The sequence below is a fragment of the Mobula birostris genome, chromosome 15 (assembly GCF_030028105.1).
Source record: "Mobula birostris isolate sMobBir1 chromosome 15, sMobBir1.hap1, whole genome shotgun sequence".
Taxonomy (NCBI): Eukaryota; Metazoa; Chordata; class Chondrichthyes; order Myliobatiformes; family Myliobatidae; genus Mobula; species Mobula birostris.
Genome location: NC_092384.1, coordinates 26628432 through 26654971, shown reverse-complemented (window position 1 = coordinate 26654971; position 26540 = coordinate 26628432). Strand labels below are relative to the sequence as shown.

At 37.7% G+C, this 26540-nt stretch overlaps 1 protein-coding gene across 1 annotated transcript in view; it reads left to right on the top strand.

The window, feature by feature from the left end:
• Positions 1–6555: 6555 nt before the first annotated feature.
• edc4 (enhancer of mRNA decapping 4) overlaps positions 6556–26540 on the top strand; it is a 108022-nt gene continuing 88037 nt past the window's right edge. Inside the window, exons 1-5 of the mRNA XM_072279489.1 lie at positions 6556–6713; positions 20921–21077; positions 21403–21511; positions 22500–22599; positions 22841–23027. Of these exons, the coding sequence (XP_072135590.1) occupies positions 6599–6713; positions 20921–21077; positions 21403–21511; positions 22500–22599; positions 22841–23027 (668 nt within the window). The 5' untranslated portion in view covers positions 6556–6598. The remainder of the gene's footprint in view (positions 6714–20920; positions 21078–21402; positions 21512–22499; positions 22600–22840; positions 23028–26540) is intronic.

Below are 26540 nucleotides of genomic sequence, written 5' to 3'. Positions count from 1 at the left end.
TCTAACAAGGATATTCTACTGGACAGCAAGGAGACCCAGGTCAGGTGAGCTTGGGAGGTGATGAGAAGTTTCCAAATAAGAGACAATAAAGAGTTCAGGCAGCAGCTTGAATGCCATACTTACAGAAGATAATGTTGACGGTTCCCAGACAATTAATTGGCCCAGTAAGAGACAATGCAATCCAAGGTATAAACGCAATGTATACGGGCAGCTGGGGATGAAAGTATGCGTAGCATACTTTGACACCATTGTAAATAGAACTTGGTGACAGCCCATCTGTCCTGGGGTATGCTAATAGATCTGAGTCATTGCTCCAATAAAGGGCCCAGACTTATTAACTATTTCTACCTCCACAGATGCTGCCTGACCTGCGAACATTTGCACCATTTCAGTGTTTATTCCAATATCTAGCAACTGCAGTTTTTATTGAGTGTCATCATCTATTACTTGAGTTGTTAGACTGTGCTCAAAGTATTTTAAAGAATGAGACCACTGATGAATTTGTGGTTCTGGGTCTCAGCCAAGGAGTTATAATAAAACAGGTGCGTCATGCAAGTAAGGAATTTAATTTTCATGGCTCGGACAACTTCTGTGGCACTGCAGTTTGTTTGGACAAGCTACCTGCTGATGGGAAAAATACAACAGGCCTAGCAAGTGTGCTCTGGCCTAGTGACATCAGAATGTTCTGATTGATGCTGAAAGCCAAAAATAATGCAAGGGCAGGAAATAATGAACCTCACTTCTCCTGCCTCAATGGTTCTGTATTTGGCCATTATCACCTTTGTCTCTACAGAACCTAACTTTTGCAGAGGCAAACCTCATTCAGTTATATCACGCCTTTTTGATCTGGATTAATTCGGGGAGAAGTGAAATTCTAGCTGTATCGCAACACTACAAACTTACAAATAGTCATCTTTGAAATATGCCTTGTAATGTGATCTATCTTTCTTTCTTTCTTTATTAATCTTTTTAATGATTTAAAAAGAGCATATATACAAACGAGGAGAATTATCTCAAATATATATATCAATAACAATACAGAGTGAAATAGACATTATCAAAATCATACATAGTATTAAGCTAATATGTAGTATATAATAAAGAAGACAGCTAATTCTCTTCTTATCAATTCATGCAGAGAGGGGAAAAAACTTAAAATTTTTAAATGAAGAAGGGAAAAAACCCCACTAAACTATATGAGAAAAGAAAAAAAAAAGAACTGGGCAGTCCATTCTGAGGATACTACCAAAAAAAGAAAGACTTTCTGATCAAATCTAAGACTTTGAAAAAAAAAATCGTAAGAGTAATAAATCAAATCAAATGAAAATATTGAATAAAAGGTCACCAAATTTGCTCAAATTTAAAGGATGTATCAAATGTCTGACTTCTTATTTTCTCTAAACTTAAGCAGGACATAATGAAGGCAAGCCAATAAAAGACAGTGGGTGGATTAGAATCCTTCCACTTCAGTAAAATGGCTCTCCTAGCCAATAAAGTTGAAAAGGCTATCATACATTGAGCAGAAACAGGAATATTTCCTGCTTCTGATGGGATAATCCCAAAGATGACTGTAAGTAAATTAGGTTGTAGGTCCAGATCCAAGACTTTTGATAGCGTTTTAAAAACATCTCTCCAAAAATTATCTTGCTTTTTGCAAGACCAAAACATATGAGTTAAAGTGGCCTCCTCAATACTACATCTGTCACAAATAGATGTGACGTTGGAAAAAATACGTGCTAGTTTATCCTTTGACATATGGGCCCGATGCACTACCTTGAACGGTATCAAGGACTGATGGGCACACATAGATGAATTATTAACCAAATGAAAAATTTTACTCCTTTGATTATCTGAAAATGACTCTTGAAATTCCAATTCCCAAGCACGTTTAATTTTATCATTAGATATCATTCGTAAATTCAATAACCATTTATAAATTATTTTCATTTCATTTTTAAAGCTTTTTATTAATTATTATTGAAAATCAACAACAAAAAAATACATTAAAGTAATCAAGTCAACATATCAATATGTACAATAAGAGTTAAACTATCAACCAAGCTAAACAATATATCAATAATAATAAGAAAAAAACAAAATGTTAAAGCTATTTTTTTGGAAAAAAGAACCCCTACTAACTAAAACAAAAAAAAACCCCTACTAACAAAAAAAACCCGAAAAAAAACCCATTTGAAGCACAAGCCCGGAGCTATACGCCACACAAGCTTCCATAAAAGAAAGACATCAATCTGCCAACCAATTCCATTTACCAAAGAATCAGAAGAGGACCATCTTAATTAACTCAAATCAAATGACAGTAGCATGCAAAAGAGCCCCACCTTTTCTCAAAGTCAAATCGAGGATCAAAAGTTATAACTATCAACCCCTTTTGAAGTGGTTTAAGCTGAAAGAGAGCATCTGTCATATTAGGTGGATAAGCAAAAGGGTAATTTGGCAGCAAACCACGTAAAAAATTCCTAATTTGTAAAATCTAAAAAAGTGTACATTAGATAAATCATATTTATCCACTAACTGAGAAAAAGACATTAAACAATCCCCTAAAGAAAAATCTGAAAAAGTTGTTATTTCCTTGGTTTTCCAAATTAAAAAGGCCTTATCCAAAATTGATGGTTAAAAAAAAATTGAAATGGATATTACTAGAAAGAACAAGATTATTTAACTCAAAAAATCTACGAAACTGAAACCAAATTCTTAATGTATGTTTAATAACGGGATTAAAGACTTGTCTACTAATCTTAGAAAACAAAAAGGGAAGAGGAGCTCCCAGTAAAGAGGCCAAAGAACACCCTTTCACCGAGTTTTCCTCCAAATCCAACCATGAAGGACATTCATATATGTCTGAGTAATGAATCCAAAAAGTAATATATCGAATATTAATTGCCTAATAATACATTCTAAAATTTGGCAAAGCCATACCATCATCCTTTTTTAATTTCTGCAATAAGGGTTTACTCAATCTAGGATTTTTATTATTCCAAATATAAGACAAGATTATAGAGTCCATTCTGTCAAAGAACGTTTTAGGAACAAAGGAAGGAACTGCCTGAAATATATATAAGAATTTCGGTAGATCTATCATTTTAATAGCATTAATTTGACCTATTAATGATAATGTCATAGGTGACCATTTAGAAAGCATTTGTTGGGTGTAATCAAATAATGGGGGAAAATTATATTTATACAGGTCCTTAAAATTTTTAGTAATTTTAATACCAAGATAAGTAAAGTAATTTTTAGCAATACTAAAAGGTACTTGATATTGATTCAAGTAATTATTAATGGAAAATAACTCACCATTATGTAAATTTAATGTATATCCAGAAAAACTACTGAATTCACAAAATATAGATAACACAGAAGGAATAGATTTCCTAGGATCTGAAATATAAATTAACAGGTCATCTGCATACAACTGTGTACATACATCTATTGATGCTTCTGGACACATCTTCAGTGATGTTCCTGGAACCATCGGATGTTTTAGGTCTTTCAACATCATACAACCTCCTCCAGGTGACCCAGCCGGGGCTGATCAGACCCCAGCTTGTGTCCAGATGGCTAGCTACTTATGACTCCATGGCTCCCCTCTTTTGAGCCACAGCCATCTTGAGGCCCTCTCTGCCGCATCAGTGGTACTGCGGATGGCTCTCCTCTTCCTCTCTCCCTCGATGCCCAAAATGCTGAAGGCTCTAACTAAAGAATGGGCTATGAATCCCCTACAACCAACCTCCACTGGGAGACACCGCGCTCTCCATCCAGCCTGCTGACAGTTGCTGACCAGTCCTGCGTACTTGGAGAGCTTCCTTTCAAAGGCCTCCTCCAAGCTATCTTCCCATGGGACTGTCAGCTCCAGCAGCACCACTTGCTTAGTAGACTCAGACACTAGGACAATGTCTGGTTGCAGGGTGGTGGCTGCGATATGGATGGGGAACTTAAGCTGCCCTTCGAGGTCCACCAACAGCACACAAAACCTTGTGTACTTTGTCCCCTCTCTTAATACCCTGAACAGTATTGGAATCTCTAAGAGCAATAGCAAGGGGTTATAATGTGATCTATCTTTTGCTTTCACATTTGTGATTCACTAAGTTAAACTCTCGACATGGCCCCAGCTCACTGTTGAAACAACTCCCGCCCTCCCGAATTCCAGATTTTACTATTGGGCAATTAATATTCGATATTTAAAATTTTGGTTACGAGATTTGGATGTATCTTTAAATCCACAGTGGGTAAACCTTGAATGTAATTCATTACAAGGGTTTTTCTTGGGTTTGGTTTTAGGAACTTCGCTTCCTTTTACTTCTTCCAAATTGTGTAAACAAATGAATAATCCAATAGTTAAGCATACTTTACGTATATGGTTTCAATTTCGAAGATTTTTTTGGTTCAATCAATTTATTTTAGCAAGTCCTATTATATCTAATTTCCTTTTTCAACCTTCCACTATGGATCAAGCTTACTTTGATTGGAAAACCAAAGGTATAATACGTTTTCGTGATTTATTTCTGGATAATTGTTTCATGTCTTTTGATCAACTTTCTAATAAATATAACTTACCCAGATCTCACTTCTTTAGAGATCTACAGATTAGAAACTTCTTAATTACTGTTTCTCCTAATTTTCCACAACCATATCCAATGGACACTTTGGAAAAAATTTTAGATTCAAATCTCAGAAAAGTGTTGTAGCAATTATATATAATTATAATATAATTATGAATTTATGTCCTGATGTTTCCAATAAAATTAAAGCTGACTGGGAAAGTGTACTTAACATTATTATACCGATTGAAAATGGGAAAAAATTCTTCAGTTGGTTAATTTATCCTCTAAATGGGCTAAACATGTGTTGATACAGTTTAAAGTAGTGCACAGGGCTCATATGTCCAAAGATAAACTATCTCATTCTTATTCTTATATTAATCCAATATGTGAAAGATGTCATTCCGAGATAGCTTCTTTAACTCACATGTTTTGGTCATGTCCTTTGTTGGAAAAATATTGGAAAGACATTTTTGACATTATTTCAACGGTTTTGAATATAGACTCACAACCCATCCAATTACTGCTATCTTTGGATTACCAATGATAGATTCAAGTTATCTAACCTCTTCAGCACGTAGGATGATTGCATTTCTTACTCTAATGGCTAGAAGATCCATTTTGCTGAATTGGAAAGAGATTAACCCTCCTACTGTATTTCATTGGTTTTCACAAACTATGGTATGTTTGAATCTGGAAAAAATTAGAAGTGCGGTTTATGACCCTTCCATTAGATTTGAAAAAACTTGGAGGCCATTCATTCAGCATTTTCATTTGATGTAATTTGACCATTTCCAAACTTGTTTTATTTCTCTGTACTGTTGATTGAGAGGAATGGAGTCGTCGACAGTAAGGTTTTCTTCTTTCCCATTTTCAGTTGTTAGTATTGCCCAAGTCTTTTAGTTTAGTTGACTAATTCTGTTTAGTTTAGTTTTTTTTGGGATGGGGTTTGTTTTTTTTCTTTTTTTTTCTTTTTCATGATTTATCTTAAGTGTTTTTTGCTTTGTATTATTTATTATTATTCTATACGATTAGGGGCTTCGTCAATTTTTACTATTTGGTTTTATAATTACTCATTTTAAATGTAACAATGTATCTCCTACTACTTGTATTTTTGCTTTGTTATGTTTTCATTCTATGAAATTAATAAAAAGATTGAAAAAGAAAAAGAAACAACTCCCTAAAACTTGCTGACTAGCCAGATATTCCACGGTGCTAGGCAGAGACCAATGTTTTTCGAATATTTTTCAATGTTCTCCAACTGCTATACGATCTTGATGACTGAATTGGTTCTGCTTCCTGCAGAGAGAGAAGTGAAATTCCATGTAGATTTACCCATCGCTGTAACTCTAGAAACTATTATCACAAACCCAATAATTTAATCATTTGAATGCTCGGAAATCTGGTAAAGTCACGTGATATATCAGTTTCCATTCTCAATTCCTTATCGAGCTTGAGCGTAATTATTACAGGAGACGGATTATTCTTTAATATGTTCTGTATTTAAAATTTATAACAAAATTTTAATAAAGTAATTTTAAAATTGTTTCTTAGGTTAGACTTTTTACATTCTGTCAAGCCCATCTTCGTTTTTCCCACTTTATTTTATTTTTTATTCTATTTAGAAATCCAGCACGGTAGATCATTAACAATCAATACAGTTTTGTAGTGTAGTAGTATTGGTAGTGTTCTGATTTGTTGGGTATTTCATTTAAATACACAATTTTTTACTCTGTTAAACGGAAGTTTTCTTTTTTTAAATATCTTTTTAATTATTTCTGTGAAGCTTCGGCTCATTGAGGCAGCTTTTCAATTGGACTAAAACATACTGGTCCTAATGTGTCCCAGTGAACCGTAATTCACTACATACACCGTATGCCGAAGCAACGACCTGCTTTCAGGCTCGTCGCCCCGGGTTCCCGCAGGGCGGAGTTCAGAGCCGGTTGCACCGGAAGGGACGCTTTTCCCCGTGGCACACCTGACAGTTCTGAGGGGCGGCTGCGCGTGCGCGCGCATGTTCTGGTTCCCGGGCCGCCGCCATGGCTTCGTCTCCTCCTCCTCCTCCTCTGCCGCCGCCGACCTCTGCCGCTAAGATGGACATTCAGAACGCCACGCAGCACCTGCGGGACATGTTGAAGCTGGACCGCGTGTCCGGTAAGAATGAAACGTGTGGGAGCCGCACGCAGTGAGGCCTGAGCGGGAGGAGAAGCGGTGTTTGCGCCGCCGTGTCTCCGGGGTGGGGGGTGGTGGCGCGGTGGAGAGGTGTACCTCTGGCTGCACCTGGGAACCCGGGCCTCCGGTACCAGAGCTATGGTGGCCCGCCTACGGCTGCCCCAGCACTTACTTGCCATGCCAGAGGATGGTTCCCTCCGCTGTCGCAGGCCGTTTGTGTGGTGGGAACGCGGTGAGAGCTGATGCCGGCGAGGCTTGGCTGTCCTGGACGCAGAGCGATCGTCCTTGCCTTATTATCCAGTAGAATAACATTTGTTCAGGTCAATAATCGCTGGAGTTTTATTTTGCTGATTCTGGATACCGTGTATGCTTAAATAATCAAACTTTTCTGCACTGCTGTAACAATTGACACACAGAGCAACTTATTCTTCTTGTCAACAGCTTTGATCATGGCTGTACTGATAATCAATACGCTGTAGATCTCTAATGCTGTATGACTGAACATTCTTTTTGCTGACATGTTGGTTTGGGTACATTGCTAGGACTCTACACTAATCAATATGGCATTTTTCTTTAATCCCACATTTGAATCAAGTCCACCTGTTCCTACTTCTGAAAGTTGATTTTTTTTAACGGGTCTGTTGGTTCGAAGCTACACACAAAATGCTCAAAAAACAGACCAGGTCAGACAGCATCTACGGATAGAAATAAACAGTCAATGTTTTGGGCTGAGACCCTTCATCAGGAGGACAGTTTATTCCTCCCCCTAGATGCTGCCTGACCTGCTGAGTTCCTCCAACATTTTGTGTGTGTTGCTGTAGATTTTAAACATCTCCAGAATCTCTTGTGTTTTTGTTGGTTGGAATGTGGTAATGAAGTTCCTTGTCACAACAAAGTTAATTTTTGTTGCTGTTTATCCTCATGTCTGTTCCCATTTGCTGTAAAGCTTTTTTTAAAAAGTTAATTGTAACTATGGTGTTACTTTAAAATTTACTATTTGTTATAATGTTCCATGTTGTACATGATTTCATAGTACAAATGCTGTTTATGGAAATTAGCTTCTATGAGGATTAGTGTTAGAGGGAAATGCATTTCTTATGTACTCTACATAAATGGAACCATGATACCTGACGTGGGGTCCACAGACACCTTGCTTAATGGTGTTGGTTCATGGTTTAAAAAAGATTGGGAACCCCTGCCTTAGACCCATTTTGGATCACCATATCTTTTGATTTCCCTAATATTCTGAAGTCTGTCAAGTTCTGTTTTGAATAAAAATAATGCTTGCGCATTGACAAAACCCTTGGGGTAGTGTATCCAAACTTCTGCTTTCTTTAGAGCAAAGAAGCTCTGCCTCATTTCCTTAAGACATAGGAGCAGAATTAGGCTATTCGGCCCATCAAATCTGCTCCACCATTCAATCATGGATGATTTATTTTCCCTCTCAACTCCATCTTCATGCCTTCTCCCTGATGTATAGAAAGATCTAGGTGTTATGTTTAAAACACAATGTTAGCAAACAGGTGGAACAATTAATTAAGAAAGCAAGAGACATTGACATTTATTACTAGGAGGATTAATGTTTAAATTAGAAGTTGTTATAATTGTACAAGTTATTGGTGAGGACACATCTGAAACACTTTGTGCAATTTCAGTCCCCTCATTATACTAAGATTGGGAGCAGTTCAGGAGGGATTTCTATCATCATAGGAGAAGTGTTGCCTTAGCTGGCAACACTCTTAAAAAAGAATAATCCAGGCATGATTTTGAAAGATATAAAGATCTGGTTTAATATCACTGGCATATGCTGTGAAGTATGTTTTGCGGCAGCAATACATTGCAGTACATTAAAAAAAACACTGTTAATTACAATAAGTAGTATCCAGTCAGAAATCTGATGGTGGGGAAGAAGCTATTCCTAAAATGTTGAGTGTGTCTTCAGGTTCCTGTACCACCACCTTGATGGTGGAAGGGGCAATGAGAAGGGGTATGTTCTGGGTCCTAAGTGCTGGATGCCACCTTTTAGAGGCATTAACTTTTGAAGATGAGCTTGATGCTGGAGAGGCTACTGGCTGAGTGTACAATTTTCTGTAGCTTTTCCCATTCTTGTGAAGTGGCCCTTCTGTACCAGACTGTGATGCAACAGTTAGAATGCTCTCCACGGTATATCTGTGGAAATTTCTGGGAGTCTTTGGTGACGTACCAAGTCATTTCAAACTCCTAATGAAGTATGGCCAGTGTCGGGCCTTCTTTGTAACTGCATCAATATGTTCGGTACAGGATAGATCTTCAGAGATGTTGACACGCAGGAACTTAAAACTGTTCACTCTTTCCACTGCTGATCCCTTGATGAGGACTGGTATGTGTTCCCTTGACTTCCTCTTCCTGAAGTCCACAGCCACTTCCTTGGTCTTAATGACGTTGAGTGCAAGATAGTTCTTTTAATGCCACTCAATCATCTGATCTATCTCACTCCTGTATGTCTCCTTGTCACCATTTGAAATTCTGCCAACAATAGTTGTGTCATTAGCAAATTTATAGATAGTGTTTGAGCTGTGTCCAGCCATGCTATCATGTGTGAGAGAGAGAGTAGAGCAGTGGGTTAAGCATGTACCCTTGAGGTATGCTAATGTTGATTGTCAGCAAAGTGAAGATGTTATTTCTGATCTGCACTGACCTCCTGATGAGTAAGTTAAGAATCCAGTGCAGAAGGAGCTATAGGGGCCCAGGTTTTGGAGCTTGTTGATTAGTACTGAGGTATGATGATGTTGAATGCAGAGCTGTGATCAATAAACAGCAGCTTGACAGAACTATTGCTATTGTGCAAGTGATCCCAGGCTGAGTGGAGAGCCAGTGGGATGGCATCCACTGCAGACCTATTGTGGCAATGGGTAATTGCAGTGGGCCTTGGGCAGCATTGATTCTGGCTATGACCCCCTTCTCAAAGAAGTTCATCACAGTAAATGTGAGCATAACTGGGCACTAGTTGTTGACGCAGCTCACCCTGCTCTTGGGCACTGGTATGATTGTGGTCGGGTATAAGATCGTGTATCTCATTATGATATAAGATCCTATGGGCATTGACGTAATAGATGCTGAGATGTTTCCACTAGTTTGAGATTTTCAAATGAGGTGACTCAGTTAATGATTAGTGAGGTTTAAAACCAAGGTGTTTCTTATGAAGGTGAATTTCTCATAGGATTGTGGAGGCTAGATCAGTGCAGGTAATTAAAGGAGAGAGATGTACCCTTTTGAATGTTTGAGAATTAAAAGTTCTTTGGAACTGGAATCGAGGCCTGGGGCTGATCAGCCATGGCACTGGTGGTCCTCCTGGCCCTATTTTCTTGTATTTTGAAGCAATACATAGAGGTACCATCCAGAGAAGGGGCAGTGTTGGATCTCCTGTTAGGGAATGAGACAGGGCAGGTGACGGAGGTATTTGTTGGGGAGCACTTCGGGTCCAGTGATCACAATACAATTAGTTTCAGTGTAATTATGGAGAAGGATAGGACTGGAACTAGGACTGAGATTTTTGAATGGAGAAAGGCTCACTTTGAGGAGATGCGAAAGGATTTAGAAACAACCACCTTTAAAAAAATTTTTCGGTTTTTTTCATCGGCGTCGAGAGAGTCAGGACTGCACAGGCGTGTGACATTGTGAAGGGAAACGAGGAAGATTTAAAAGGACTCAAATCCTGATTCGAGTTTAGTTGGGAGAAAGAAGACTGAGATTCGGAGCGGGAGTGTGAAGGAAGCCTTTTTAAAATTTTTTGGTTTTTTTCATCGGCATCAAGAGAGTCAGGACTGCGCAGACGTGTGACGTCGTGGAGGGAAACGAGGAAGATTTAAAAGGAACACAGCCTTATATAGCGGGCAGCGTAGTTTGCGGGCTGCGGAGTGAGCCGGGAACAGAGTGAAGGCTTAAGGGCTTTGGCTAAACAGGCTTAGGCGGAAATGGGCGAGGCGAAAAGGGTTTGGTTATTCATTTTTTTTTAATGTTATTGAAGAGAGGAGGAAGTACGAGTGTGAGGGCAGCTTGTTGTTCTCAGTGCCGGATTTGAGAGGTAGTGGAGTCTCCAAGCCTCCCGGACATCCACATCTGTGCCAGGTGCGTCGAGATGCAGCTCCTAAGAGACCGCGTTAGGAAACTGGAGCTGCAGCTCGATGACCTTCGTCTGGTCAGGGAGAATGAGGAGTTGATAGAGAGAAGTTAGAGGCAGGTGGTCACATCGGAGCCACGGGAGGCAGACAAGTGGGTCAAGGTTAGGAGGGGGAATAGGAAGAATCAGGTAATAGAGAGTACCCCTGTAGCTGTGGCTGTGCCGCTTGACAATAAGTACTCCTGTCTGAGCACTGTTGGGGGGGGGGGGACAGCATACGTGGGGGAAGCAACACTGGCCGTGCCTCCGGCACAGAGTCCAGCCCTGTAGCTCAGAAGGATAGGGAACGGAAGAGGAGGGCAATAGTAATAGGGGACTCAATAGTTGGGGGGTCAGATAGATGATTCTGAGGACAAAGTCAGGTGACCTGGATGGTAGTTTGCCTCTGTGTTGTCTATATGGACTTCAGTAAGGCCTTTGACAAGGTTCCACACGGAAGGTTAGTTAGGAAGGTTCAATCGTTAGGCATTAATATCGAAGTAGTAAAATGGATTCAGCAGTGGCTGGATGGGAGATGCCAGAGAGTAGTGGTGGATAACTGTGTGTCAGAGTGGAGGCTGGTGTCTAGTGGTGTGCCTCAGGGATCTGTACTGGGTCCAATGTTGTTTGTCATATATATTAATGATCTGGATGATGGGGTGGTAAATTGGATTAGTAAGTATGCAGATGATACTAAGATAGGTGGTGTTGTGGATGATGAGGTAGGTTTTCAAAACTTGCAGAGAGATTTAGGGCAGTTAGAAGAGTGGGCTGAAAGATGGCAGATGGAGTTTAATGCTGAAAAATGTGAGGTGCTACATTTTGGTAGAACTAATCAAAATAGGACATACATGGTAAATGGTAGGGCATTAAAGAATGCTGTAGAACAGAGGGATCTAGGAATAATGGTGCATAGTTCCCTGAAGATGGAATCTCATGTGGATAGGGTGGTGAAGAAAGCTTTTGGTTTGCTGGTGAGTATAGGAGTTGGGATGTAATGTTGAATTTGTATAAGGCATTGGTAAGGCCAAATCTGGAGTATTGTGTACAGTTCTGGTCACCGAATTATAGGAAAGATGTCAATAAAATTGAGAGAATACAGAGGAGGTTTACTAAAATGTTGCCTGGGTTTCATCTCCTAAGTTACAGAGAAAGGTTGGACAAGTTAGGTCTTTATTCTTTGGAGCGTAGAAGGTTGAGAGGGGACTTGATGGAGGTGTTTAAAATTATGAGGGGGATTGATAGAGTTGACGTGGTTAGACTTTTTCCATTGAGAGTGGGGAAGATTCAAACAAGAGGACATGGGTTGAGAATTAGAGGACAAAAGTTTAGGAGTAACATGAGGGGGAACTTCTGTACTTAGTGGTAGCTGTGTGGAATGAGCTTCCAGCAGAAGTGGTTGAGGCAGGTTTGATGTTGTCATTTAAAGTTAAATTGGATAGCTATATGGACAGGAAAGGAATGGAGGGTTTGGGCTGAGTGCAGGTCGGTGGGACGAGTATAGGGTAAGAGTTCGGCACGAACTAGAAGGGCAGAGATAGCCTGTTTCCATGCTGTAATTGTATGGTTATATATGGTTATTATTATATTCTTGTAGCTTATCATTAACGTCATACATTTAACTCCATGCATTTGCTTCATATATTAAGTTCAGTTCAGGTTTAATTATCTTTCAGCCATACATGAATACCCATGGATACAGCCAAACGAAACAGCGTTATTCCTGGGTTAAGGTGTAATACACAGCATCAACAGTCACACACATCATAAGGCATAAGATAACACACAACAAACAGCATAAGATATCAGTAAATTAGTAACACCAAAAAAAGCCGAAGAACCTGAGTTCATGAATGTTGCAGAAATCTGCAGTTGACTACAAAATGGCTTTCTTCTGCCAAGCAGATGCTGGGGGGTGGGGCAGCAACGACTTCAGCTTGGACACTACGCCACACAGCCTCTGGTGGAGTGCACCAACTCTGCCTCTCTCCTGGGTAGCAGTAAACAGGCGAAACCATGGCTTGAGGCCTAAGCTTTGCTACAGCTGAGGAAGCTCCCCCACCATCTGCCAATAAACCAAAGAATTGGACTTGCAGCATTCCACATTAACAGTGTCCAACAGGGTATTGCGATCACAAGAAAGCATCTAGGACGATCTCTCACTGTTGGGCTGCCCACTGCCTTCACGCACTGACTCCGCTCAAACACAGGCAGCAGCACGATTCACATAAAATCCAGCTCATTCAGTTTGTCTGCCGATGAGCAACTCACTGATGGGATACACACTGCAGTACTTAAGTTTTTAATGTCTGGCAGGATCTTATGATTGTAAAAAAATTACTTTTATAAAGGACAGTAACACCTTTGGATGACCCCTTAGAAACCTCTGCAATCGATTGCACTGCTGTCTTAATGGAATCTACATTTTTGATTCTTTCCATTATATTATGTCTGCCTTACAAAGCACTTCCTGTACTTCCAGAGTAATATTCTGCTACTATCAGTAAGGTCTATCTCCTACACAATACTGAACAGATATGACATGCATATGATTTCCCCCTGTAAACTTTATTATATCTAAAGAGTTCCATTTTCATTGCTTTAGTTTGCTTCAAAAGTAATTTCTGTAAATTATATAGTTAATTTTAAGAAATGATTTTGTTAAATTGAGCCTATTATGTCAAGTGGATGAAGTCTGTTCAAGACATCTGTCAACCTAATGAATATCAATATATGCCTCTAATTTCAATTGCAGATATATAATATTTCTAAAAGCAGACGCGACTCTGTTGACAATGATAAAATATGCAGTTGAAACAAGCTGAAATTTGGTGCTTGTTTTAGATTACTAATGATTAATAAAAGTAAAATAATTCTAAAAACAAGTTTTCTGGTCCTACTGTCCTCAGTCAAAGGAAACATCTTTTCTGCAATTGGCTTGTCAAGTCTTTTAACAATGTTTCGTGTTTTGATGAGATCTCATTCTTATAAGCTCCAGAGAATACTCGCCTCTCTGTATTACAAACCTGCTATCCCTGCAATCAACCAGTGCATCTTTGCTGCATTCCCTTTATCTTATTTTGGGTAAGGATACCAAAGCTGTCCACCATATTTCTGATATGGTCTCACTTAAGCCCTATATAATTGGAATAAGATTTTCTTAACTGTAATAAAAACCTTTCATTATTAAGTAACACACAATCTTCTGGAAGAACTTGGCTGGTCGAATCACTTTCGGAAGATTTGTGTTTCTGCAGATTCCAGCTTCTGCGGTCTCTTATGTTTCATCTCATTATAAATCAGATGTGTCATTTACTTTCATTAGTAACTTGTGTGCAAGCACACCCTAGTCACTTCAGACTTAACAGTACCAATTTGCATTCACTAATTAAAAAGTAATCAGAGTTTCTTTTTGGTGCTCCAAAATGGATAATTTCATTCTTTATATTCCATTTAGCATGTTCTTACTTATCCACTCAGGTTTTCCATACCCATTGAAGCCACTATACATTATTTTCTGTACTTCTAATCCCACCTAGTTTATCACCAACAAACTGGGAAATAGGAATTTGTTTTCTGTGTGGGGCCCAAGTATCTTAGGATACATCACCAGTCACAGCCTTCCTATCTGAGAAGGATCCCTCTATGTTCATCCTGTGAATTCATTACTCATGTCATATATATTACCCCTGATTCCATGTGTTCCAACCTGGTTGATTAGGAGATTCTTAGAGTATTGGAGTTTAATATTTTTGCATGTATTTAATATCTAAAATATTTTAATAACTTCCTGATCAACCACTTCAGTTTGAAAACTCTGTTCTTTAACTGCATCTTAATTAAGTTTTTGCTGGTCAAAAGTCAATTGTGCTATAGTTATTTGTGTGTCTTCTAATATGGCATGTCTGCACTTAAATTAGCTCATTGGTCACTCTGGCACATTCTCTGAACAAAAGGCAAATCATCCAATGTTCGTAATCCTTGATTAAACAAGGGATCCCACTGTTTTCAGCATTACTCAGCAGAGCTCTACAAATGAGATTAGCTTCTCTGCATATCCTCTGACCTGATGGAAACCACAATTAGAGCTGCCAACTTGTTATGGAATCTTGGCTCTCTGGCCATTTATTGCACCTATCTTTGGTATATCTGCTGCTGTTGCTCCTCTTCAGGCTTGCTCCTCACATTTGCATTTTCAAATTCATTATCTGCCAACATAGGTAAATCTATGGTTCTTGAGACCCTTTGTTGGGAGCTCTCCCTAATCTTTACCAGAAGAAATCAGTGGCAGGTTCTGGAGGATATTAATAACAATAACTTGTAATTGGAAAAAGTTAAAAAAGATAAAGAAAAACTCATGAGTGTGCCCTCTTTTTTTTATATTGGCCCTGCTTTTGTTCATTGCTCAGATTACCAATTTATCCCCTTACAAAGTATTTTCTCCTTGGTTCCCTTTCCATTGCTTCTATTATCCTCAACCTTGATTTCAAAGTCACCATAAGGTACCTCCAATTAATTTATATTTGAATTCTTTACAATTGTCCTTGCTGTCATCCTTGTTCAATACCTAATCAATATTGAATGAACCATGTTTTCTTTTGAGTACCTGAAAGACTAAGACTCTCCATTGCAAATAGAATACTGTTGCTGTCAATGTCAATGTGTCTAATTAAATACTGAAGTTTATTTGACAACAGGCACACTGTTTGGATTTAATATACATTCCAGTGGTTACTATTCTAACCTTTTAAGTAGTATTAAGAGTGGATCATATTATTAATTTAACTTCTTTTTTTGACGTGTGCCTGCGTGCATGCGAGTCTCTGTGTGTGCGTATCTGTGCATGTGCGTCTGCGTGTCCGTGCGTGCGTCCATGATGATGGATTTTTCAAGGCTTTTTCCAAGGTGCAGAGAGAGAGAGAGAGAGAGAGAGAGACTGTGTGGCGTGCCACTCCCCACAAAGACATTTTTGTAGCATTTTCCCTTTGTTTTATGAGGTTGAGTTGGGGTCTCGACACTCAACCCAGCATGGATAGAAAGCGTGCTGGGGGTGGACCCGACTAGCTTCGAACCCGGGAACCTCTGCTCCCGGGTCCGGCGCTGATGTTGCTGCGCCACCAGCTGGCTCTAATTTACGTAGTTTTAACGTAAAAGGATTAAACCACCCCGTGAAACGTAATAAGATATTTACTTACATTAAAACATTTAAGGTCCCAATATTTTTTTTTAACTAGAAGCTCACATTCATAAATGTGACAATTTACTCCTCTTTAGTCGTTGGAAAGGACTCAAATTTTATTCCTCCTTTCAGGCTAAGTCTAGGGGAGTTTTGATTTTTATAGATAATAGTTTCCTTTGTTCAACATAAAGTAGTGTCTGATACCAATGGGTGTTTTGTTATAGTATCAGGAAAATTAAATAATAAGTTAATGGTATTTGCTAATTTATATGCCCTGAATATAGATGATCCAGGGTTTTTTTGAGCATTTTTTTTTTCTTTTGCCAGATTTAAGTCTTTACTTACTGGTCTTGGGCGGAGATTTTAACTGCTGGTTAGACCCAGTTTTAGATCGATCATCTTCTAAACCAGCAACACTTAATAAATCAGCCTTGTTTATTCAATCTTTTCTAATGAAATATATTGTTGATATCTGGCGTTTCTTACATCCATTAGATAAAGGAGTACTCGTTTTTTTCCCCCATGTCCATCATACGTATTCCAGGATTGATTTTTTTTTTATTGATACCCAATTGATTCCATTAGTTCGATCCTGTGAATATAGAGATTGCTGTCTCAGATCATGCTCCTGGGTTTTTATCTTTAAATCTCCCTGGTCTCCCTCAAATAAACTGATTTTGGTGTTTTAATCCAACTTTGCTATCAGACAAGGATTTTAAAAAATATTTGGAGAGACAAATTACTTTTTTTTGAAGAGAAATTTTGGATCTCCCCCTCCCTCTCCCGCTTTCAAATCTCTTACTAACTCTTCCTTCAGTTAGTCCTGACGAAGAGTCTCGGCCTGAAACGTCGACTGTACCTCTTCCTAGAGATGCTGCCTGGCCTGCTGCGTTCACCAGCAACTTTGATGTGTGTTGCTTGAATTTCTAGCATCTGCAGAATTCCTGTTGTTTGTGGGAAGAGACTTCTAGTCTTATTATATGGGATGCCTTTAAGGCTTATATTAGAGGACAAATTATTTCTTATACTGCAAATGTTAAGAAAAAAGCTAATAAAGAGAGAATTGAACTAGCTAATCAGTTGAAACAATTAGATCAAAAATATGCCTTGGCTCCAGAACCTGCTTTATATAAAAGGCTTGTTGAAATTTAAACTAAATATGATCTTCTTTTAACATATCCAATTGAAACTATGCTCCTAAAAGATAAAAGTCAATTTTATATCCACGGAGACAGAACAGGTAATTTATTGGCTAACTAATTAAAAACCTTTATTGCTAAATGGCAAATTAAAGAAATTTGTAAAGCTAATTGTGATAGGACAACTGACCATTTAGAAATAAATGATACCTTTAGAGAATTTTATTCTAGACTTTATAGTTCTGATCCTCCTAAAGATAATACTGTAATGAATAATTTCTTAGACCAATTAAACATCCCTACTCTTTCTGATGATAACCGGGGAAGGCTCGGGGTCCTGCTGGATTTTCTGGAGAATTTTATAAGGCTTTTTCCTCATTGCTTATACCTCTCGGACTCCTTTAAGTTGGGTAGGTTGCCACGGTCTTTTTCTGAAGCTTCTGTTCCACTTTTTCTTAAAAAGAATAAGAACCCAACTGAATGCTCTTCATATAGACCAGTCTCCTTACTTAATGTTGACACTAAAATCCTATCCAAAGTTTTGGCTCTTAGGATTGAAAATATTTTACCATCTATCATTTCTGACGATCATTTCAACTATCCTTGAAAATTGCCTCTCAGGTAGGTTAGTTGAGAAAGCTTATGGGGTGTTAGCTTTCGTAAGTCGAGGGATAGAGTTTTAAGAGTCGCGAGGTAATGATGCAGCTCTATAAAACTCTGGTTAGGCCACACTTGGAGTACTGTGTCCAGTTCTGGTCACCTTACTATAGGAAGGATATGGAAGCATTGGAAAGGGTACAGAGGAGGTTTACCAGGATGCTGCTTGGTTTAGGGAGTTATGATCAGAGCTAGGGCTTTACTCTTTGGAGAGAAGGAGGATGAGAGGAGACATGATAAGATATTAAGAGGAATAGATAGAGTGGATAGCCAACGCCTCTTCCCCAGGACACCACCGCTTAATACAAGAGGACATGGCTTTAAGGTAAGGGGTGGGAAGTTCAAGGGGGATATTAGAGGAAGGGTTTTTACTCAGAGAGTGGTTGGTGCGTGGTATGCACTGCCTGAGTCAATGGTGGAGGCAGACACACTAGTGAAATTTAAGAGACTACTAGACAGGTATATGGAGGAATTTAAGGTGAGGGTTTATATGGGAGGAAGGGTTTAAGTGTCGGCACGACATTGTGGGCTGAAGGGCCTGTATTGTTCTATGTTCTATATTCAGACCGGATTTATTAAAAATTGATATTCCCACTTTAATATTCGTATTTTATTAAATGTTATTTATTCTCCTTCTAAAGAGATATCGAAATGTGTGATATCCTTAGATGCTGAGAAGGCTTTCGATTGGGTTGAATGGAATTTATTTAAAACATTAGAAAAATTTAATTTTGGGCCTGATTTTATTCAATGGATTAAATTACTTTATTTATCTCCCTCTGCTCGGGTTCTTTCTAACTCTCAGAATTCCAAACCATTTAAACTTCAACGTGGAACTAGACAAGGTTGTCCTTTCAGCCCGTTGCTTTTTGATCTGGCCTTAGAACCCTTAGCTATTGCTTTTCAAGAATCTAATGATATCACTGGTATTTTAAGGAGAGGTATTATTCACAAAGTTTTGCTTTATGCTGATGACCTATTGTTTTATATTTCTAATGTTGAGACTTCATTTCCTTCTATACTTTCCTTACTCTCCTGTTTTGGTCAGTTTTCAGGATATAAACTAAGTTTTCATAAGAGTGAACTTTTTCCTTTGAATAATTTGGTATCAATTAGTACTAACCTTCCCTTTAAAATTGTAAGAAATCAATTTACTTGGGTGTAACAATTACTAAGAATTATAAATATTTAAAGCAGATTTTTTTACCCTACTGAATATGTAAAAAGGGCACTATCAAAATGGTCGCCCCCCCTTTCATTATCGTTGATTGGCCGAATTAATTCTATTAAAATGAATATTTTGCCTAAGTTTTTATACCTTTTTCAGGCCTTACCCGTTTTTATTCCTAAATCCTTTTTTGATTCTCTTGATTCTATCATATCTTCATATATATGGAAAAATAAACTTTCTCGACAAAATAAAGTTCATCTTCAAAAAGCTAAAAAGAACGGAGGCTTAACTTTACCAAATTTTAGGTTTTATTACTGGGCAGTCAATATACTGAACCTCATGTTGTGGTCATATTATGTTAACCGAGAGGACTGTCCGGTTTGGGTTTCTTCAGAAGCTAACTCTGTTAATAAATTTTCTATCATCTCTCTTCTCGGATCCTCAATTCCTTTATTTTTAAGTAAACTAACTGATAGTTTTGTAGTTAAACATACTTTGAGGATTTGGGGACAATTTAGAAAATATTTTGGTTTATTGAGATTTTCTCTTCCTGTCCCATTTTCTTTCTAACTTTTTTTAAACCTTCTATGACTGATGTAGTGTTCAAAGATTGGGATAGACTTGGGTATTAAATGCTTCCAGGATTTGTTTGTTGGAAGAAGTCTCTTTTAGTTTGAGCAGTTGTCAGCTAAATATAGCTTACCAAAAACCCACTTTTTTTGATATTTACAAATTAGTCTTTCTGCGATCTCAATTACATACATTTCCTAAAAGTCCTGATAAGAATTTATTAGATGTAATTTTTAATTTGAAACCTTTTCATAATGGATCAATATCTAATATTTATGGTATGTTGTTGGGAATGAGAAACGCTCCTTTAGACAAAATTAAAGATCTCTGGGAACAAGACTTACTGACTTCAATTTCTGAGGAAGCTTGGAATGGAATTTTTAAATTGGTTAATACCTCATTGTTATGTACCTGTCATTCCCTCCTACAATTTAAAGTGGTCCATTGGACCCACATGACTAAAGATAAGCTGTCTTGTTTTTATTTGGATATATCTCCCTATTGTGACAGATGTAACAGTGGAGAAGCTTCAGTAATTCATATGTTTTGGACTTGTCCGAGTCTTGAAAAAGATTGGAAGGAAGTATTCCAAACTTTTTCTGTACTTTTCAAAGTACGTTTTAAACTTAACCCTTTGACTGCCTTATTCGGTATTGTTGGAGGAAAAGATATTTTGGAGACATCTGATTTGCACATTTTGGCTTTTATTTCGCTTATAATTAGGAGGGCATTGTTGCTTAAGTAGAAGGATGTTGCTCTGCCTACTCACGCTAAATGGTTAAATTTAGAGAAGATTTGTTGTTCAATTTCTGAATCTAGAGATGACTTTCTAACATTGTGGGGACCATTTTCGAATTATTTTCAAAATCTTTGATTTGTTATTACGTCCAGATGTTGGCTAATAATGTTTTACTATAGGATAAGGATTTTTTCCTTTTTTTTTTACCAAACAGCTTTTCTTGGTAGTGGGTTTAGATTTTTTTTAGTATAATAAAATTATTATTTTTCAATATTGCGATTCAATTTAATTTACATGAATATAGAGTAATGAGACTAAGTGTGATTAAATATATTGTAATTGATATATAATATATATCCTCCTGTACTCTGTATTCTTTTATGTAAGAAATCAATAAAAATATTGAAAAAGACAACATGCAGATTATGTCTTAGTTGCACTACGGCATTTTTGTTACACTTACCTGCAGTTAGTGGGACTTTCTGATTCAAGACGTTTATTTTAATTTGCTCCTTTTCATGTTTTGAGGTTTACTTATCACAATCTTGAGGTATGATTATTTTTAATTGTTTTCTGTGACTACTTCTGCTTCCTAGAATCAACAGTTAATGGCCAAAAGAAAACTATGCCCTACAATGGAGAACTGAACGGATTGTTGGTTCCCGATCCTATTGCAGCTGGCGATGGACCTGTTCTCAGAGAGTCAAACCATGCCAATGCACACAGACTGAACCAACAAGAAAATCAAGAGATGTAAGATGCTGTACTATTTATACATTGAATTCATGTAGTTTGCTGTTGGAACATGTCTCTTGCTTCCCTTGTCCTCCTGTCAAAAATAGAATAAATGTTCAAGGTGTATTATTGGTTAATTGCTCATAACTTTGTGATTACCGAGGTCGCCTTGTGTGTTTTGCTATTACCTGTTGATGATGAACTTGTTCTGTCCATGTCAGACATGAGTTTGTGGACAAAAACAAAAAAATTGCTATCCTGGGAAACAATTCGCAGCGCTACTGAGTTGTATGCTATAGTTTTAAGAATATAAAGCTCCACTGACACCATTGTCTTTTTCTAGATATCTCTCTGGTGATGACAGTTCAAACTGCGTTATATCTGCCAAAGAAGTGGAAATTATAGCAAGCAATGACTCCAGTGTCAGTAATAAGGCTAGAGGTAGCAACAAGGTAATACAGGCTGTTCTTAAAGGGACCAGATGTTAAATTTTTTTAATGCATGCCATTAAATTAGGATTTTAAATCCACTTCATATGGAGATCATTCTTATTTGAAATATGTTTCTTGAATGAATGTCGAAATGTTACCTGTTAATTAGTCCATTCTAGAGAACAATCACAGTTGGCTTCCATACAACAATGAAATGTAATCTTCAATGTAAAATTATTATTGGCTTGTCAATCATACAATGTAGCTATACTTTTCACAATACACTGGAATCTAAAAGTAAAAAGTTTATCTTTAAGTTGGATGTAAAGTGAAGCAGCTAGCAGAGAATGAGTGGATGTTTAGTGCTTGTACTAACCACTGGATGTAATTCCATTTCCACTGTGACTAAATATTGTAATTGGCTTGCTTGACTTCCACTACATCTCATTGAAGAATCCAGCAAAAGAGAATTAATTATTTTAACTCTCAGTTAATCACTATTAATGTGATAAATTTTCTTACCTTTCCTAGAGCTGGTGAAGCCTGAAGGATGGGAAATAACATTGAAACCTGATATGTTATTTCTCTTCCTTTTTTTCCCACAAATGCTGCCTGACCCGAGTATTTCTTGCGTTTTTGCCGTAATTTCAACAGTAATGTCTACTGCATTTTCCTTTAACTATTTGGCCAAATCTTTAAAACTGTGATTTGTTTTATTTTGTTAGGAAAGCTGTCCAAATAAACCGTGAACTAAATTTTCATTGTATCTATTTAAAGTGTAAAACTTTGTTCTTACTTTGAATTATTTTATACATATCTTGTGATGACAAGATGATGAAGATTTTAAGATGTATGTGTGTACATTTTTCATTTTTTGTGCAGGATAGGGCAATTTGTTAGATTATCTTGGCTATAAACCTCTAAGTCTGGGTGACAATAAAGAAAAATTAGATTGAGTAACAAGGTTTGTTTTTGTTCCAGGAAAGTAACTGATGTATTACTCTTTTAGGTAAAAATACAACCTGTTGCAAAATATGAATGGGAGCAGAAATATTACTATGGCAACCTCATAGCTGTGTCCAATCAGTACTTGGCATATACCATTCGTGGTGAGCATCCTTCCTAATAGCACATAAGCAAGCTTTTTTTTAAATATGAGAATCTTGCAGGATTTAAAGAACTACGGGTTGTGTTGGTGTATTGTAGTGGAAACCATTTAAAATCTGTTCCTCTGAGAACAAACTTCGAGTTGTATTATTGTATCACAACTTGCAAACTGTTGCTGTGGTTAGAATTTATGTAAGTAGACGAATAAGGGAATCTAATAACTTTTTAATTTTTTCTTCTTAGGAGCTAATAGCATTGGCATGGTACGGGTTTTGAGCATTGGTACGGCTGAGCGGACTTTACTGAAAGGATTTACTGGTGGTGTTGCTGATCTGGGTTTTGCACACCTCAACTCTAACCAACTAGCCTGTGTTGATGAGGCAGGCAACCTTTTTGTCTGGCAACTGAGTGAAGAAAATGGAAAAATACAGTATCCTATACATTGAATAAGTTTTAAAAAAAGTGATTGGTATCATTACTTACAATATTAACATAAAATGCTGAATGTAGATATACTAACTAGCTTTGGTCTAGAAGAGAATACCAATGAAGTGGTAAAGGAGATAGATAATAAAATGAGTACTTCAGTAGTTATGGAGATTTAATTGTGATAAAACGCAATTTTAAATTCAGGAAGGCTAATGAAGGAGAAAATGGCACTTGCACATAGGACTGCAGAGTCTTTAACTGTAGAGAGTGCAGTGGTGGGGAATGGGGTACCCAGAAACTATTTTGTTAAAGTTGAGCAACAATTATGTATTTGGTACTCATTTTTATACCAATGGCTTCTGAATAATGAGAGAATCTATAGGCAATTTGTGGAAAGAGACAAGAATTATATGTTTGTGAACTTGATGGATGATATTTTAATATGGACTGGTATGGTAATAATGGGAAGAGCAATGAAAATGAGGAATTTGTGAAACGTATACATAAAGCTTGATCAATATGTTTTGGGTGAGTCAGATAGGAAACAGTGGTTGATCAGGTTTTGAGATTGATAGGGAGCAGTGAGATGTTTTTGTGTGAGTATTAGAGGAACAATAATCAAATTTTGATTGAGGATAGCTGTAGAAAAGGCAAGGAACAGTTCAGTATAAAATTAGAGGAAGGCCAACTTTAATGTTGAAAAGGCAATTTTGATTAGGATTTAAAAAATAATAAGCAAAGTAATAATTCAGATGTGGAAGAACTTAATATGCACATCACACATTCTCATGAATGAGAAAAGAAGCAAACCTAAAGCTTAAATCTAGGATGGTTAAAAATTGATGCTTAAAGAAACAGGCAAATGGAGGCTAGTTTCAGTTGCAAAATTCATAACATAGCTGGAAAAGGTGAACATGGAAAATACAGAAAAGGTCTACGTTTTGGAATAAGAGACAGAAGGAGTGCATGAAATTAAATGTCAGCGAAAATGAAATGGAATCTTAATGTACAGTAGACTTTAAAATATCTTAAAAATGTCTGTTCAGAGGGCAAGATGATATCCTATGGCATTTTGAGGTATAGCTGTCATACTCGTTTTGTTCTCACCATTTGTCGAAAGAAGGCAATAACACATTGATAATGGCTATATATTGCTCCTTTTTTAAAAAAAAAGTCAACAAGTTATGAGTTACTGAGGGAAGCAGAGGTAGAAGCTTAAAGTTTACATGAAGGTGCTGCAAATAATTAGGAAGGCAAATGGGATGCTGGTCTTTTTTGCACTAGCGATAGAATATAATAGAGGAGTATTGGTATAGCTCAACAGCATGAGTGCTAAGAACACTTCTGGATTGTGCATTGGGTTTGGTTTCCTTAAAGGTGGGATCTATGAGTGTCGGCTAATTAGGTTAGACTTTTTCTCATTGTATAGAAAAATGGGAAGTAATCTCACTGAAACTTAAGATTCTGAAGGTTAATGACAGGTTAAATTCTAAAAAGATGTTTCTGTCCACTGTGGAATCTGGAATTGGGGGTGGCAGATACAGAATAAGATTCTACGTAACAAGGATTTTTTTCTGAGGAACTTAAACCTTTGGAAATATATCAGAAAACTGAAGACTGTCATTGAGAATGTTCTGAAGGCTGAGATGGATACATTTCTGAGCCATGCGGGACAACAAAATCAGTAGTGAGCAGGGAATGAGGCTGAGATCAACTATCGCCCAAATGAATGATTATTCCTTTTTCCACCCTGCTTCCTGCAATAAAGAACCATTGCAGCTGACTTCTGGTACAATAGAGAAAATTCTATCAGGAGAGTGCTGAACAAAAGAGGTTTTGGAGGGTGTTGGGGTGGTTAACAGCTCTGCGGCTTAGACAAGGAAAATAAGGAATGATAATTACCACAGTTGTAGGCAATTCACCACAATCTCAATAGATGGTATGACAAATTAGAAGTAAGAATAAAATGCTGATCAGATTTGGCAGTATCTTTGGAGAGTGAAGCAGTTAATGTCACATTGTTGTTTTCATTAGAACTGGGAAAATAACAAAGCAAGTTGTTGGAGAGAACAAGAAGAAGGCCCATGGATCATACTGATGTAAAGAGTTTGTATGTCTCTAGTAAAGAAGCCTGTTGGGACTAGGGAACTGGAAGCTGTATAAATGGCAGAGGTTGAAGAATATAAGTGGGAAATGGGAAGATGGAAATCCAATATCCTTGTAGGCAGGTTTGCTAGAGCTGTTGGGGAGGGTTTAAACTAATTTAGCAGAGGGATGGGAAGCAGTGTGATAGGGCTGAGGATGGGGCAGTTGGTATACAAGTAGATGCACTGTGTAGTGTGACTGGGGAAGGACAGGTAGATGATGGGGCAAAATTGCAAGACGAGTTAAAGTGTAACAGGGGACCAAAATTAAAAAGGTTGATGAATAAAGGACTGAAGGTGTTGTATTTGAATGCAGGCAGTATATTGAATGAGGTAGATCTTATCAGAGATTGGTCAATATGACATGGGCATCACTGAGTCGTAGCTGAAAGAAGATTGTAGTTGGGAGTTAACATCCAAGGATGCATGTTGTATTGAAGTGACAGGCAAGTAGGTTGGGGTAGTGGGGGAGGGTGTTGGTGAGGTAGCTCTGTTGTTTAAGAATGAAATAAGATCTTTAGCAAGAGGGGACATAGATATCAGAAGGTGTAGAATCCTTGTGGGTAGTGTTCAGAAACTGCAAGAGAAAAAAGGACCATGATGGGAGATGTATGCAGGTGTCCGAACAGTAGCCAGGATGTAGATATAAATTATAAAGGGAGCTAGAAAAGGCATGTAAAAAGGGCAGTGTTACAATAGTCATGGGGGGATTTCAATATGCAGTTAGATTGGGAAAATCAGGTTGGTGCTGGATTCCAATAGAGAAAATTTGTAGAATGGCTTTTTAAGAGCAGCTTGTGGTTGAGCCCACTAGGAGAAGGGCAATTCTGGAGTGGGTAGGAAGCTAAAAGTAAAGGAACCCTTTGGAGGTAATAATCATAATTGATATAATTCACTCTGCAGTTTGAGAAGGAAAAGATAAGGTCAGATCTATCAATACTACAGTATTAAAGGGAATTACATAGGCACAAGAGAAGAGCTTGCCAAAGTTGATTGAAAGGAGACACTAGCAAGAATGAAGGCAAAACAGCAATTGGATAGGTGCAGGATAGATGCAACCCAAAGATGAAGTAGTATTCCACAGAGCAATCGAGGCTGACAAGAGGAGTCAAAGACAGCATAAAAGCAAAAGAAAGGGCATATAATCTAGCAAAAATTAGTGGGAAATTTAAGATTTGGGAAGTTGGAAAAAAAAAAACAGAAGGCAACTAAAAAAGCCATAAGGAAAGAAAAGATTAAATATGCAGGTAAGCTAGCCAATAATATACAAAAGGGTACATTTTTTCCAGATATTAAATGAGAGGTGAGAATAGATATCAGATGACTAGAAGATAATGCTGGAGAGGTAGTATTTTTGGAGAAAGAATAGG